The sequence below is a fragment of the Hypanus sabinus genome, chromosome 7 (assembly GCF_030144855.1).
Source record: "Hypanus sabinus isolate sHypSab1 chromosome 7, sHypSab1.hap1, whole genome shotgun sequence".
NCBI lineage: Eukaryota > Metazoa > Chordata > Chondrichthyes > Myliobatiformes > Dasyatidae > Hypanus > Hypanus sabinus.
Window position 1 is genome coordinate 20,821,803 of NC_082712.1, and position 12,194 is coordinate 20,833,996.

The following is a 12,194-nucleotide window of genomic DNA, read 5'->3' on the forward strand; positions in this document are numbered from 1 at the left end:
GATAGCCACAAGTTGATAGGTGAAGTCAGGTGGGTAGGAACTCCAAACAGTTACTCTCCCCAACCAATCAGGCTGATCAACACTCCTACCAATTAACATCACCGCTAGTTTATCAACTCTTGTCATTTTATGTGCAGCCTGGTGCCACTTTATGGATGTACAATCAATCAATGTACGTAATCTATCTTATATATTTATATTTATTGTGTTCTTTATCTTTTGCGCTGCATTGGTTCCGGAATAACAATTACTTTGTTCTCCTTTACACTTGTGAATAAACAAGACTGCCACTAACTGATATTTAAAGGAAGACAAATTGAGCAAATAAAAATAAACACTATGGAGAACACGAGTTGTAGAGTCCTTGAAAGTGAGTCTGTGGGTTGTGGAATCAGTTCAGTGTTGAGGTGAATGAAATTAACCATGTTGGATCAGGAGCCTGATTGTTGAAGGGTAAGAGCTGCTTCTGAATCTGGTGGTGAGAGCTAAGGCTCTTGTACTTCCTGCCCAATGTTTGGCTTATCAGAGACATTCCCTATTTCCTCCTCCCACTCCCATCCTCCTCCTGTAAGGCTTTATGGCATTTGATTTTTAACTCAGAGAAAATGAAACACTAACTCATTTCCCTCTCCACAGAATTGTCTGACATGCTGAGGAATAAACAATTGATGTTCTGAGTCAAGACCCTTCATCAGGAATGAAAGGCCTCCACCCAAAATGTTGAGTGCTTATTCCTCTCCAGAGATGCTTCCTGATCTGCTTGAACTCCTTTAGCACTTTATGTGTGTCTTCTCTGCTTCTTGCACAGAACTGATACTGTTTTAAGTTTCCCTTCATGGAAAATGGTAGTTATTTACTTTTTAAGCATCTACATTTCTGTAAACTTTTCACATCTTACTTGACATGGAGGCCACATTCACAATGCAACCGCCCTTCCCTCCGTGATCACTCCTCATGTGTTCCAAAGCCAGATAACTTGCTTGTACCAATGCCACCTGCATAAAAGATTAGGCATAATTAGAAGAAAATCATTTGAAGCTAAAGTCAATCGATTGAGTTAGAGACAGGTGATTGAGTTGGGGTGGCAGAGTGGAGCTGTCAGTAGAGACACTGCCTCACAGCACTGGAGAGCCGGGCCCAATCCTGACCTCCATTGCTGTCTGCGTGGGATTTGCACTCAACTTGTGCCATCACTGAACTGTTCCCATGACCAACGGACTCACTTTCAAGGACCCTTCATCTCATATTCTTGATACTTGTTGCTTATTTATTTATTATTACTATTTTCTTGTTTTTTTATATTTGTACAGTTTTTTGCCTTTTGGACACTGGTTGAATGCTCAAGTTGGACAGTCTTCTGTTATTGTTATTATTCTTACAGAGTTATTAAGTACACCTGCAAGAAAATCAATCTCAGGGTTGTGTATGATGATGTATATGTACTTTGATAATAAAATTTACTTTGAACATAAAATGAAATTTCAAACATTTCATTCAATACTTTACTATCAATAAATTTTAAAATAAGCATTTGATAGTGAATAGACTGACAATTTAATGATCAGTTGCTCTATTGACTTTAATAGGAGGGTGTTTACTTAGAGCTTGGATTTACTTTGAGCATTTTCTGTGACTGCATGGTTTTCTAGTTTTATACATCCCAAAGATGGCAGGGGTTCTATGTAAATTGGCTACTGTAATTTGCCTCCAAATGCTCCCTATGAGTGGTAGGTGATGGTGGAATGTTCAAAGTTCGAAGTACATATTTATCACCATATACAACCCTGCGTTTGTGTGGCAAGAATAAAATAGATTAAGTTAGATTTAGTGTAAAAATGGGTGATCAGTGGTTGTCATGGACTCAGACCAAGGGGTTTATTTCTATCCAATATCTCTCTTTGACTTGATTTGTCCTATTATCTCCATAGATGGCTTGGTGCCAAAGTTTGCCTGATGACATTCTTGTGTAAACACGAGGAAATCTGCAGATGCTGGAAATTCAAACAACACACACAAAATGCTGGTGGAACACAGCAGGCTAGGCAGCATCTATAAGGAGAAGCACTGTTGAAGGGTCTCGGCCCGAAATGTCGACAGTGCTTCTCCCTATAGATGCTGCCTGGCCAGCTGCGTTCCACCAGCATTTTGTGTGTGACATTCTTGTGTAGCTGTTTGGGATTGTTACAATATTCAAGGTACTGAAAATGCCCAAAGCTGGTGAGGTGTTCTAAAGGTGATCAGGCATTTTATCATTTAGACTGTGCATCCCACTGTTATTCTTTAGCAAGCTCTGAACCACCCAAGGTATTTTATCACAGTATCATGTGCAAACTTTCTGCAGGTGGAGATTTTGTGTAGACTAACTCATGGATCCCATTGACCTCCAATGGAGAAGAACTGTCTGGGAAGTTATCGAGCACCTTGGATTTCTGCGAAGGGAGCTTGTGCACTAAGAGTGGAAGGAATACACCATGCTCAATTACCACTCTGCTGACCTGTTAAGCATCACCTGCTGAACCTGTGCAGAGCCTGAAGATCCTAAACAGGTCTAATTAACCATCTCAGAGCCCATACTGGAGAGATGTAGGGAAAGCGGTGTGGAAACCACCAAGGTTGAAGATACAAATGACCCATTCCTTTATCTGTTAAGAAATTACTTCTGAATTGTTAGGGCAGGCTTGATGAGTAAGTGGAATTTCATTGCATGGTACTTACCAGGTTGACAGAAATAGTTTTTTCCCAATAATTTTCATTATTTATTCCTGCATTATTGCACAGTATATCTAGTTTTCCAAACTTCTCCACGGTTTTATTAAAAAGATCTGGAAGATATGATGTAAGAATTTTAATTAATTGACCTGATTGAGAGAATACATTGTCCCTGTAGCATTCTACGTTAAATAGGCAATTAAATGAGCTACAGTAGAACAATTGAAAATTAAGATCAAGGATGAAGGAACAATTTCATTCACTATGTACATTTATGTGTGTTAGGAATTTGCTGTGGTACTATATATTGGCATGACATGCAACGTAAAACAATATTCAACAATTCCAAAGAAAGTTAGAGTTTAAAATACAGATATGGAATAAAATATGTGTGTGTGTGTGTGTGTGTGTGTGTGTGTGTGTGTGTGTTTATATTTATATAAAATTATGGGTATGTATTTGCGTTGTAAGCGGGTGGTTTAAAGTGTTTATGGTGCAGTGCAAAAACTGTGGTAATAGATGAGCAGGGTGGGGCGTGGGGCTAACTAGAATCATTGATCAGATTAACTGCCTGGGGGGAGGGGAAGAAACTTTTAAAATGCCATGAAGTTATTGTTCACTCTACTTTAACCTCCTGGTAAATTAGGATTTCTTTCAGATTATAAGAGCAGGAGAAATAGTAACGTTGTCCACTCAGCCCTTCAAGTTAGCCTGTTTATTCAATAAGATGCTGCGTAATTCTCTGTCATTAGTTTGACTTTCTTTGTTTTGCATTCCGTCCATACAATCATCTCATCGTATCAGTAAGCTGAGGTAGTACAAGGGAAAAGCAATTACAGAATGCAGGATAGACTGTTACAATTACAGAAAAAGTGCAGACAAAAAGGTGTAGGGCTGTGATGAGATAGACTGTGAGGTTCAGAGTCTATCTTATTGTACAAAAGATCTGTTCAATAACTTGGACTTCCTATGGTCAAGAGTGCATTATGCAAATTCAGAACATGAATTACCTATTTTGTATCCATTTGTTAACCTGTTTTAATTATGCTCCCTCATAACCATTCAGAGCCCCAAACAGTCCTTCCGGGTGAGATGACACTTCACTTGTGAGTCTGTTGGGGTCATCTACTGTGGTTGGTGCTTTTGGTGTTGCCTCCTGTATATCAATGAGATCTGATGTAGATTGGGAGACCCACTCATGATCTCCCAGTGGCCTCTCAATTTAATTCTACTTCCCATTCCCATTCCGACATGTCAATCCATGGCTTCCTCTACTGCTGCAATGAGGCTACACTCAGGTTGGAGGAGTAATGCTTTGTATTCAGCCTCCAACCTGATGGCATGAACATCGATTTCTCAAACTTCCGGTAATGCCCCCCCTTCTCTATTCTCCACTTCCATTTCTCTCTCTCTCTCCTTATCTCCTTACCTTCCCATCGTCTCCCTCTGGTGTTCTTCCCCCTGCCCCTTCTTCCATGGCTTTCTATCCTCTCTGATCAGACTCCCACTTATCTTTTTCATCAATCAACTTCCCAGCTCTTTACTTCACCCCTCCCCTCTCCTAGTTTCACCTATCACCTTGTATTTCTCCCTCTCCTCCCCTCACCTTCTCACGCTAACCTTATCTTTTTCTTCAGTCCTGATAAGGGTCTTGCCCCAAAGCATCAACTGTTCACTCTTTTCCACAGATACTGCCTGGCCTGCTGAGTTCCCCCAGCATCTTGTCTGTGTAACACCCTAGACTACTTTTCCCCACATGGAATTACTTTATTTGATTTATTTAGAGCTGTTCTAACTACATATCTGCTGAAGTCCCAATTACTCTCAGACCGCCTGTAGCACTGGAGTCTGTCCAATTCCTTATGTTCTCATCAATTCTTGTTAATCTTATCCAATCTTATGCTTTCCTGTTATAGGAAGGACATCCGTAAGCTGGAAAAATTACAAAGAAAATTTACAAGTTCAAATAACTTTTCCAGGACTTGAAGGCTTGAGTTATAGGGGGAGATTGGATAGGTTGGGACATTATACACAGGAGATTAGGAGATTGAGGGGTGACCTTATGGAGGGTTATAAAAACAATGAGCATGGATAAACTGAACACAAATAGTCATTTTCTTGGGAAAGGGAATGAAAAACTAGAGGGCATAGGCCCAAGATGAGAGGGAAAATATTTGAAAAGGTCTTAGGAAGTAAGGTCCTAAGTGGGTGGTGTGTAAATGGAATGAGCCGCTGGACAGAGTGGTTGAGGCAGGGAATGTAATGACATTAAAAAGAAATTTGGACTGATACGTGGATAGGAAAGGTTCAGAGGGAGATGGACCAAACTTAATCAAATGGGACAGGCTTGGTGGACACAATGTTTGGCATGAACAAGCTGGACATTAGGTCTATTTGTGGTACGTTACTCTGTGACTCTATGGCACCATCCCAAATGCTTATAAATCACAAGAGGCCCAAAAACAGACCCTTGAAGGAACTCGCCAGTAACGTTCTCCTGGGAAGTTGGTTACTGTGAAGCAGAGATTACATTCCGGATCATAATAAGTGATTTAAGGGACTTATTAGTCAAATTCTGCTACTATATGCTTGAATATAAACAAGTCAAGTTTATTATCATTTAACCATATACATGTATATACACTATATAATCATATCATGCCCATGGAAACGAGATATTTCTCAAAACCAGGGTGTGAAGCACAGTAGTACACATAACACAGGCTAACTTGTGAAGGTAAGATAAAATCTAAAGATGAGTCACACAAAAATAACAAACTAAAGCACATAAATCTGATATTGTAAGGTTTGGAACAGATTAACCAGTGACACTTCAATACGATGTGGCTGGGAGTTCAGAAGCCTACTGGCTTGAGTGAAGGCCTTGTTTCTCACCCTGACCATTCTTGTTTTATGAATCAGAGTCTCCTGCCTGATGGTAGAAAATCAAAGAGGACGCCGGATGGTCGGGTGGGATCTGCGTACACAGCGCTCCTGATAAATGTGGATGATAAGGAAACCCCTATGATCCTCTCAGCTGTTCTCACCAGCCTTTGTGGGTCTTCAGGTCTGATGTTTGGCTGATTCCACACCAGATGGAGCTACAACTTGTCAGGATGCTGTCAATGGTGCTCCTGTAAAATACAGTTAAGATGGTGGGGGGTGGGGAGCCTTGCTTGCCTCAATCTTCTTAGGAAGTGGAGGGACTGCTGTGCCTTCTTATTTGGGGAGGTGATATTAAGGGACCAGGTGAGGTAATCTGTGACGTGGACTCCCAGGAATTTGGTGCACTTATGGTAACTCTGTCTACGGAGTAGCCATGCATTCACAGAGGGGGATGGTTCATTTGCATTTTCCTGAAGTCCACAATGATTTCCTTGATCTTCTTCACATTCAAGCTTAGGTTGTTCTTCTCACACAAGTCGACCAGCCGGTCCACTCCCTCTCTGCGCTCAGTCTCGTCATCGTTGTTGACGTGGCCGTTGTGCCGCCTGAAAGCCTGACGTCACGTTTGAGCTGAATACTGTGACACGGTCGTGAACAGCAGCAGGCTGTGCTAGTGCTCAGGCTAATAAAAACCCTTCATGATTTCTGGTAGCCAGGTGCTACTTAACCACTGGAAAACAAATTTGATAGTTCTCACTTCCTCCTCTTATTTTCACATTTTAATCTAAATGCTTGGGAGGGTGAAGGAAGCAGTTCTTTCCAAGAAGAATGAATATGCCGAAACACTTTTCAAAGTATTAACACTATTAGTAATGCTGGAAAAATTGTAAATCTGGCAGTTAGGATGGCAGTACTGTTAACAAGTGTTAAAAATAAGCTTCAAAATATTAGCGATTTCTTCCCACAGGAACAAACTGTGTGGGGCAGCCAGTGGGTCAAGCAGCAACTGTAAGCAGAAAGGAATGAATCCTGCGTCGGGAATAGGATTCCCAAACTTTCAGCAACAGAAACAAGAGAATGGAATTATGTTCAAGACACTTGAAAAATGGCTAACTCCATTATAACACCAGATCTTTAAACGCCTTTATCAACAATTAACTTTTAGTTGTGGTATAAATCAGTAGCACTCTTTGTGTTCTTTGTAACTGCGTTGGACTGGGTGGGAGTTTGGGTGAGACTAGCACAAGGGGTCATACGTTAAGGGCGAAAGGTGAAATACTTGCAGGGAAACTTCTTCAACAGAGGGTGGCCAGGGTGTGGGACAAACTGCCAGTGGACATGATGGATTCAAGTTCGAGTTCAACATTCAAGAGAAGTTTGGGCAAGTACATGGTCAGCAGAGGTATGGCGGGCTATTGTCCAGCTGCAGGTTAATGGAACCAGGCAGAACAATAGTTCAGCATGGACTAGATGGGATGAAGGGCCTGTTTCTGTGCTGTGGTGCTCTGTGACTATGACTCCTCCATTGCTGTACGGAGGGCTCTTGGACTGCAGGTCTACAGCTCCTAAAATGATATTCAAACACTGACTTGAATGACACTGAAATCCAAGGTATCTTTTGTCAGTAAACAACATTACAAATTAAGTCAAATTTATTGTCATTTGTACAGAGATGTTGAGGTGCAATGGAAAACATACTTGTAGATGCATCATTCCGGTTTAAGATGGCGCTGAATAACTGCTTGTTGGAGGCCAATGAAACAAAGAAAAAAAATGTAATGCTTTGCTAATCACACCTTTTCTGGCAACTGGTCACCACAAATAGCCTATAACTTCCCTTTGGATTTGGAGGCAATTTCATGTGGCAGCACCAAGGCAAGGCGAACCAGCAGGCGCGTTACTGGAAGTGAGGAAAGTCCCGAGGTTCAATCGATTTAAGCGCTGGCCTGAGTTGGAAAGGTCAGGTACAGGCCGCATTGAGGCCGCGGGGTGCAGGTCCCGAAGTTCATCGAAGCGACAGAACCCGAGGTTTGGATGACAATTTAAGCACCGGTCCAGATTGAAAAGGTCACGGTGTTGGGGCCCAAGGCAAGTGTCTGCAGACGGACTGTCTGCGGACTGCAGTTCAGAACGATATTTGCTTGCTTTTATTGTTCACATGATTGTTCCTTTCTTCTCTCTGCACATTGGATTTTTGACCATCTTTTTTACATGGGTTCTTTTGAGTTTCTTTGTTCTACAGCTGCCTGTAAGGAGACAATTCTCAAGTTTGTATAATTTATACATACTTTGATAATAGCAGTGCACACAAAATGCTGGAGGAGCTCAGCAGGCCAGGCAGCATCTGTGGAAGAGTACAGTCGACATTTCAGGCTGAGACCCTTTAGCAGGACTGCAGTCAGAGTTAGAAGGTGGGAGAGGGAAGGAAGAAACACAAAGTGATGGGTGGAACTGGGAGGGGGAGGGGTGAAGTAAAGAGCTGGGAAGTTGATTGGTGAAAGAGGTGCAGGGCTGGAAAAGCGGGAATCTAATAGGAATGGGACAGAGGCCATGGAAGAAAGAAAAAGGGGGAGGAGCACCAGAGGGAGGTGATTGGCAGGCAAGGAGATAAAGGTGAGAGAGGGAAGAGGGGATTGGGAATAGAGAAGGGGAGGGTTATCCATCACCGGAAGTTCGAGAAATCAATGTTCATGCCATCAGGCTGGAAGCAACTCAGACAGAATATAAGGTCACAAATAAGAGAATATCTGCAGATGCTGGAAATCCAAGCAACACACACACAATGCTGGAGGAGCACAGCAGGCCAGGCAGCATTTATGGAATCAACATTTCGGGGCGAGACCCTTCCTGAAAAGTGAGGGACGGACACCAGTGTAGGCTTGGAACTTAGACCGTTCCACGTAGCTGACAAAAAGGCAGGCATAGCTGATACCTACTGTATGTGGGTGCCCAAGGCTACACCTTGTGTTTGAAGGAAGTAGGAGGAGCCAAAGGAGAAATTAGTAAGAGAGTTATTTAGATAATTAAGGGTCTTGGCCTGAAATACTGACTATACTATTTTTTCCATAGATGCTGTCTGGCCTGCTGAGTTTCTCCAGCATTTTGTGTGTGTTGCTGCGAATGTAAGGTATTGCTCCTCTAACCTGAGTGTGGCCTTATCGTGAAGGTAGAGAAAACCAAGGAGGAACATAGACACGGAAATCTACAGCACATTACAGGCCCTTCGGCCACAACGTTGTGCCAACTGCTCTAGAAACTGCCTAGAATTTCCCTATCTCATAGCCCTCTATTTTTCTATGCTCCATGTACCTATCTAAGAGTCTCTTAAAAGACCCTACTGTATCCACCTCTACCACCTTCACAGGCAGTGCATTCCATGCACCTAGTTCTCTCTGTGTGAAAACCTTACCTCTGACATCTTGTTATCTACAAGCACCTTAAAGCTATGCCTCCTCTTGATAGCCATTTCAGCCCCCGGAAAAAGCCTCTGGTATCCACATGATCAATACCTCTCATCATCTTATACACCTCTATCAGGTCACCTCTTATCCTCCATTGCTCCAAGGAGAAAAGGCCAAGTTCACTAAATCATTCTCATAAGGCATGCTTTTCAATTCAGGCAGCATTCTTGTAAATCTCCTCTGCACTCTCTCTACAGTATCCACATCCTTCCTGCAATGAGGTGACCAGAACTGAACACAGTATTCCAAATGAGATCTAACTAAGGTCTTATATAGCTGTAACATTACCTTATGGTTCTTGAACTCAGTCCCATGGTTGAAGAAGGCCAACACACTATATATCTTCTTAACAATGCTGTCAACCTGCGCATCTGCTTTGAGTGACCTATGGACACAGACCCCGATCCCTCTGATTCTCCACACTGTCAAGAGTTTTGCCATGAACATTAACACCCCCAACCTTTGTGTTATCAGAAAACTTACTAACCCACCATTCTACTTCCTCATCCAGGTCATTTATAAAAATCACAAAGAGGGGGAGTCCCAGAACAGATCCCTGCAGAACTCCATTGGTCACTGTCCTCCATGCAGAATATGAACCTTCTACACCACTCTTTGCCTTCTGTGGTCAAGCCAATTCTGGATCCCCAAAACAAGGTCTCCTTGGATCCAATGCCTCAATACATTTTGAGTGAGCCTCACATGGGGAACCTTATCAAACGCCTTACTGAAATCCATATACACTACATCCACCGCTCTACCTTCATCGATGTGCTTTATTTCATCCTCCAAGAATTCATTCAGGTTCGTAAGGCACGACCTGCTCTTAACAAAGCCATGCTGACTATCGCTAATCAGATTATGTCTCTCCAAATGCTCATAAATCCTGCCTCGCAGGATCTTCGCCAACAACTTGCCCACCACTGAAGTAAGGCATACTGGTCTATAATTTCCTGGGTTAGCTGTACCCCCTTTCCTGAACAAGGGAACATTTGCAACCTTCCAAATTTGCAAACTTCTCCCATCCCTATTGATGGTGCAAAGATCATCACCAGTGTGTCAGCACTCTCCTCCCTCGCTTCCCACAGTAGCCTGGAGTATATCTCATTCAGTCCCAGCAACTTATCTAACTTAAAACCTTTCAAAAAGTTCCAGCACATCCTCTTTCTTAATGTCTATATGCTCAAGCATTTCAATCAGCTGTAAGTCATCCCCACAAAAGTCCTTTTCCCTGGTGAATACTGAAGCAAAGTATTCATTAAATACCCCTGCTACCTCCTCTGACTCCACGCACATGTTTTCACTCTTGCTCCTGATTTTTCCTATTCTCACACAGCTCATCCTCTTGCTCTTAACGCACTTGTAGTACATCTTGGGGTTGTCCTTAAGCCTGCTCACCAAAACCTTCTCATGGCCCCTTCTGGCTCTCCTAGTTTCATTCTTGAGCTTTTTCCTGGCACCCTTGTAATTTTCTAGAGCTCTAACAGTACCTAGTTTCTTGAACCTTTAGTAAGCTTATCTTTTCTTCTTAACTAGATTTTCTACATCCTTTCTACACCATGGTTCTTTAACTCTCCCATCCTTTCACTGCCTCAGTGGAACATACCTGTGCAGAATGCCATGCAAATTGCCACATTTTTGCTGTGCATTTCCATGAGAACATCTGCTCCCAATTAATGTTACCAAGTTTCTGCCTAATAGCATCATATTTCCCCCTACCGCAATTAAATGTGTTTCCAAATTGTCTGTTCCTATCCCTCTCCAGTGCCATGGTGAAGGAGGTAGAATTCTGATTGCCTCCAAAATCCTCTCCCACTGAGAGATCTGACACCTGACCAGGAATGTCAGAATGGGAACGGGAAGTGGGATTAAAATTGGTGTCCATTGATTTCTCAACAATTTTCTGGAGAGAAGGTTGCAGTGCTCAGCAAAGCAGTCTCCCAATGTACATTGGGCCTCACTGATATACAGGAGGCCTACATACAACAGATAACCCCAACAAACTCACAGGTGAAGTGTCACCTCACCCGGAAGCACTGCCCTGAGACGAGGAGGTGCAGGGGCAGGTGTAGCACTTGTTCCGCTTGCAAGGATAAGTGCCAGGAGGGAGATCAGTGGGGAGGGATGAATGGTGAAGGGAATCGCATAAGGAGTATTCCATACAGAACGCAGAAAGTGGTGGTGGGGGGGGGGGGGGGAAGGAAGTTACGGAGAATTATGTGCTGGATGCGGAGGCTGGTGGGGTGGCGGAAAAGAGGAACCCTATCCCTGGTGGGATGGCGGAAAGATCAGGTGAGGGCAGATGGGTGCGAAATGAAAGAGATGCGGTTGGGGGCAGAGTTGATGATGGAATATATTCTTTATATTCCTCCAGCCCGATGGCATGAACATTGATTTCTCAAACTTCTAGTATTCCCCCCTTCTTTATTCACCATTTCCCTTTGCCCCCTCACCTTATCTCCTTGCCTGCTCATCACCTCCCTCTGGTACTCTTCCCCTTAATCTTTCTTACATGGCCTTCTGTCCTCTCCTATCAGATTCTCCCTTCTCCAGCCGTGTATCTCTTTCACCAATCAGCTTCCCAACTCTTTACTTCACCCCTTGCCCCTCCCAGTTTCACATATCACCTTGTGTTTCTTCCTCGCTTCCCCCACCTTCTAATACTGACTCCTCATCTCTCTTTTTCTCTAGTCCTGCTGGAGGGTCTCGGCCTGAAACATCGCCTCTACTCTTTTCCATAGATGCTGACTGACCTGCTGAGTTCCTTCAGCATTTTCTGTGTGTTGCTTTGGATTTCCAGCACCTGCAGATTTTCTCTTGCTAATATTTTGATAATAAATGTACTTTGAACTTTGAACATCACAGGTATGCAGGTACAGATATAAATCATTCATATGTTATACAAGGTAGTGAAGAAAGAGAGAAGAATGACTGTGCTAAGATGAGACCTTATTGAAAACTAAGCAGACAATCAGAGATAAATCCTTAGTTGCATCACTTCCAATAATGCTTTTGTAAATACCTGTTAGAAAATGTTTGAACTATGGAAGATATACATGTAAATTTGAAATATATGGAGGAGGTATGAACCAAATAAAACATCTTTACTACTGTTCTACAGTTCAGCTGTGATCTCAT

At 42.7% G+C, this 12,194-nt stretch overlaps 1 protein-coding gene across 1 annotated transcript in view; it reads right to left on the reverse strand.

The window, feature by feature from the left end:
• The window catches only part of LOC132396292 (15-hydroxyprostaglandin dehydrogenase [NAD(+)]-like), a 77,646-nt gene that overhangs the window by 22,368 nt on the left and 43,084 nt on the right, over nucleotides 1-12,194 (reverse strand). Inside the window, exons 3-4 of the mRNA XM_059973819.1 lie at nucleotides 2,716-2,822; nucleotides 899-995 (exon numbers count right to left, since the gene is read on the reverse strand). Coding sequence (XP_059829802.1) covers nucleotides 899-995; nucleotides 2,716-2,822 — 204 coding nt within the window. The remainder of the gene's footprint in view (nucleotides 1-898; nucleotides 996-2,715; nucleotides 2,823-12,194) is intronic.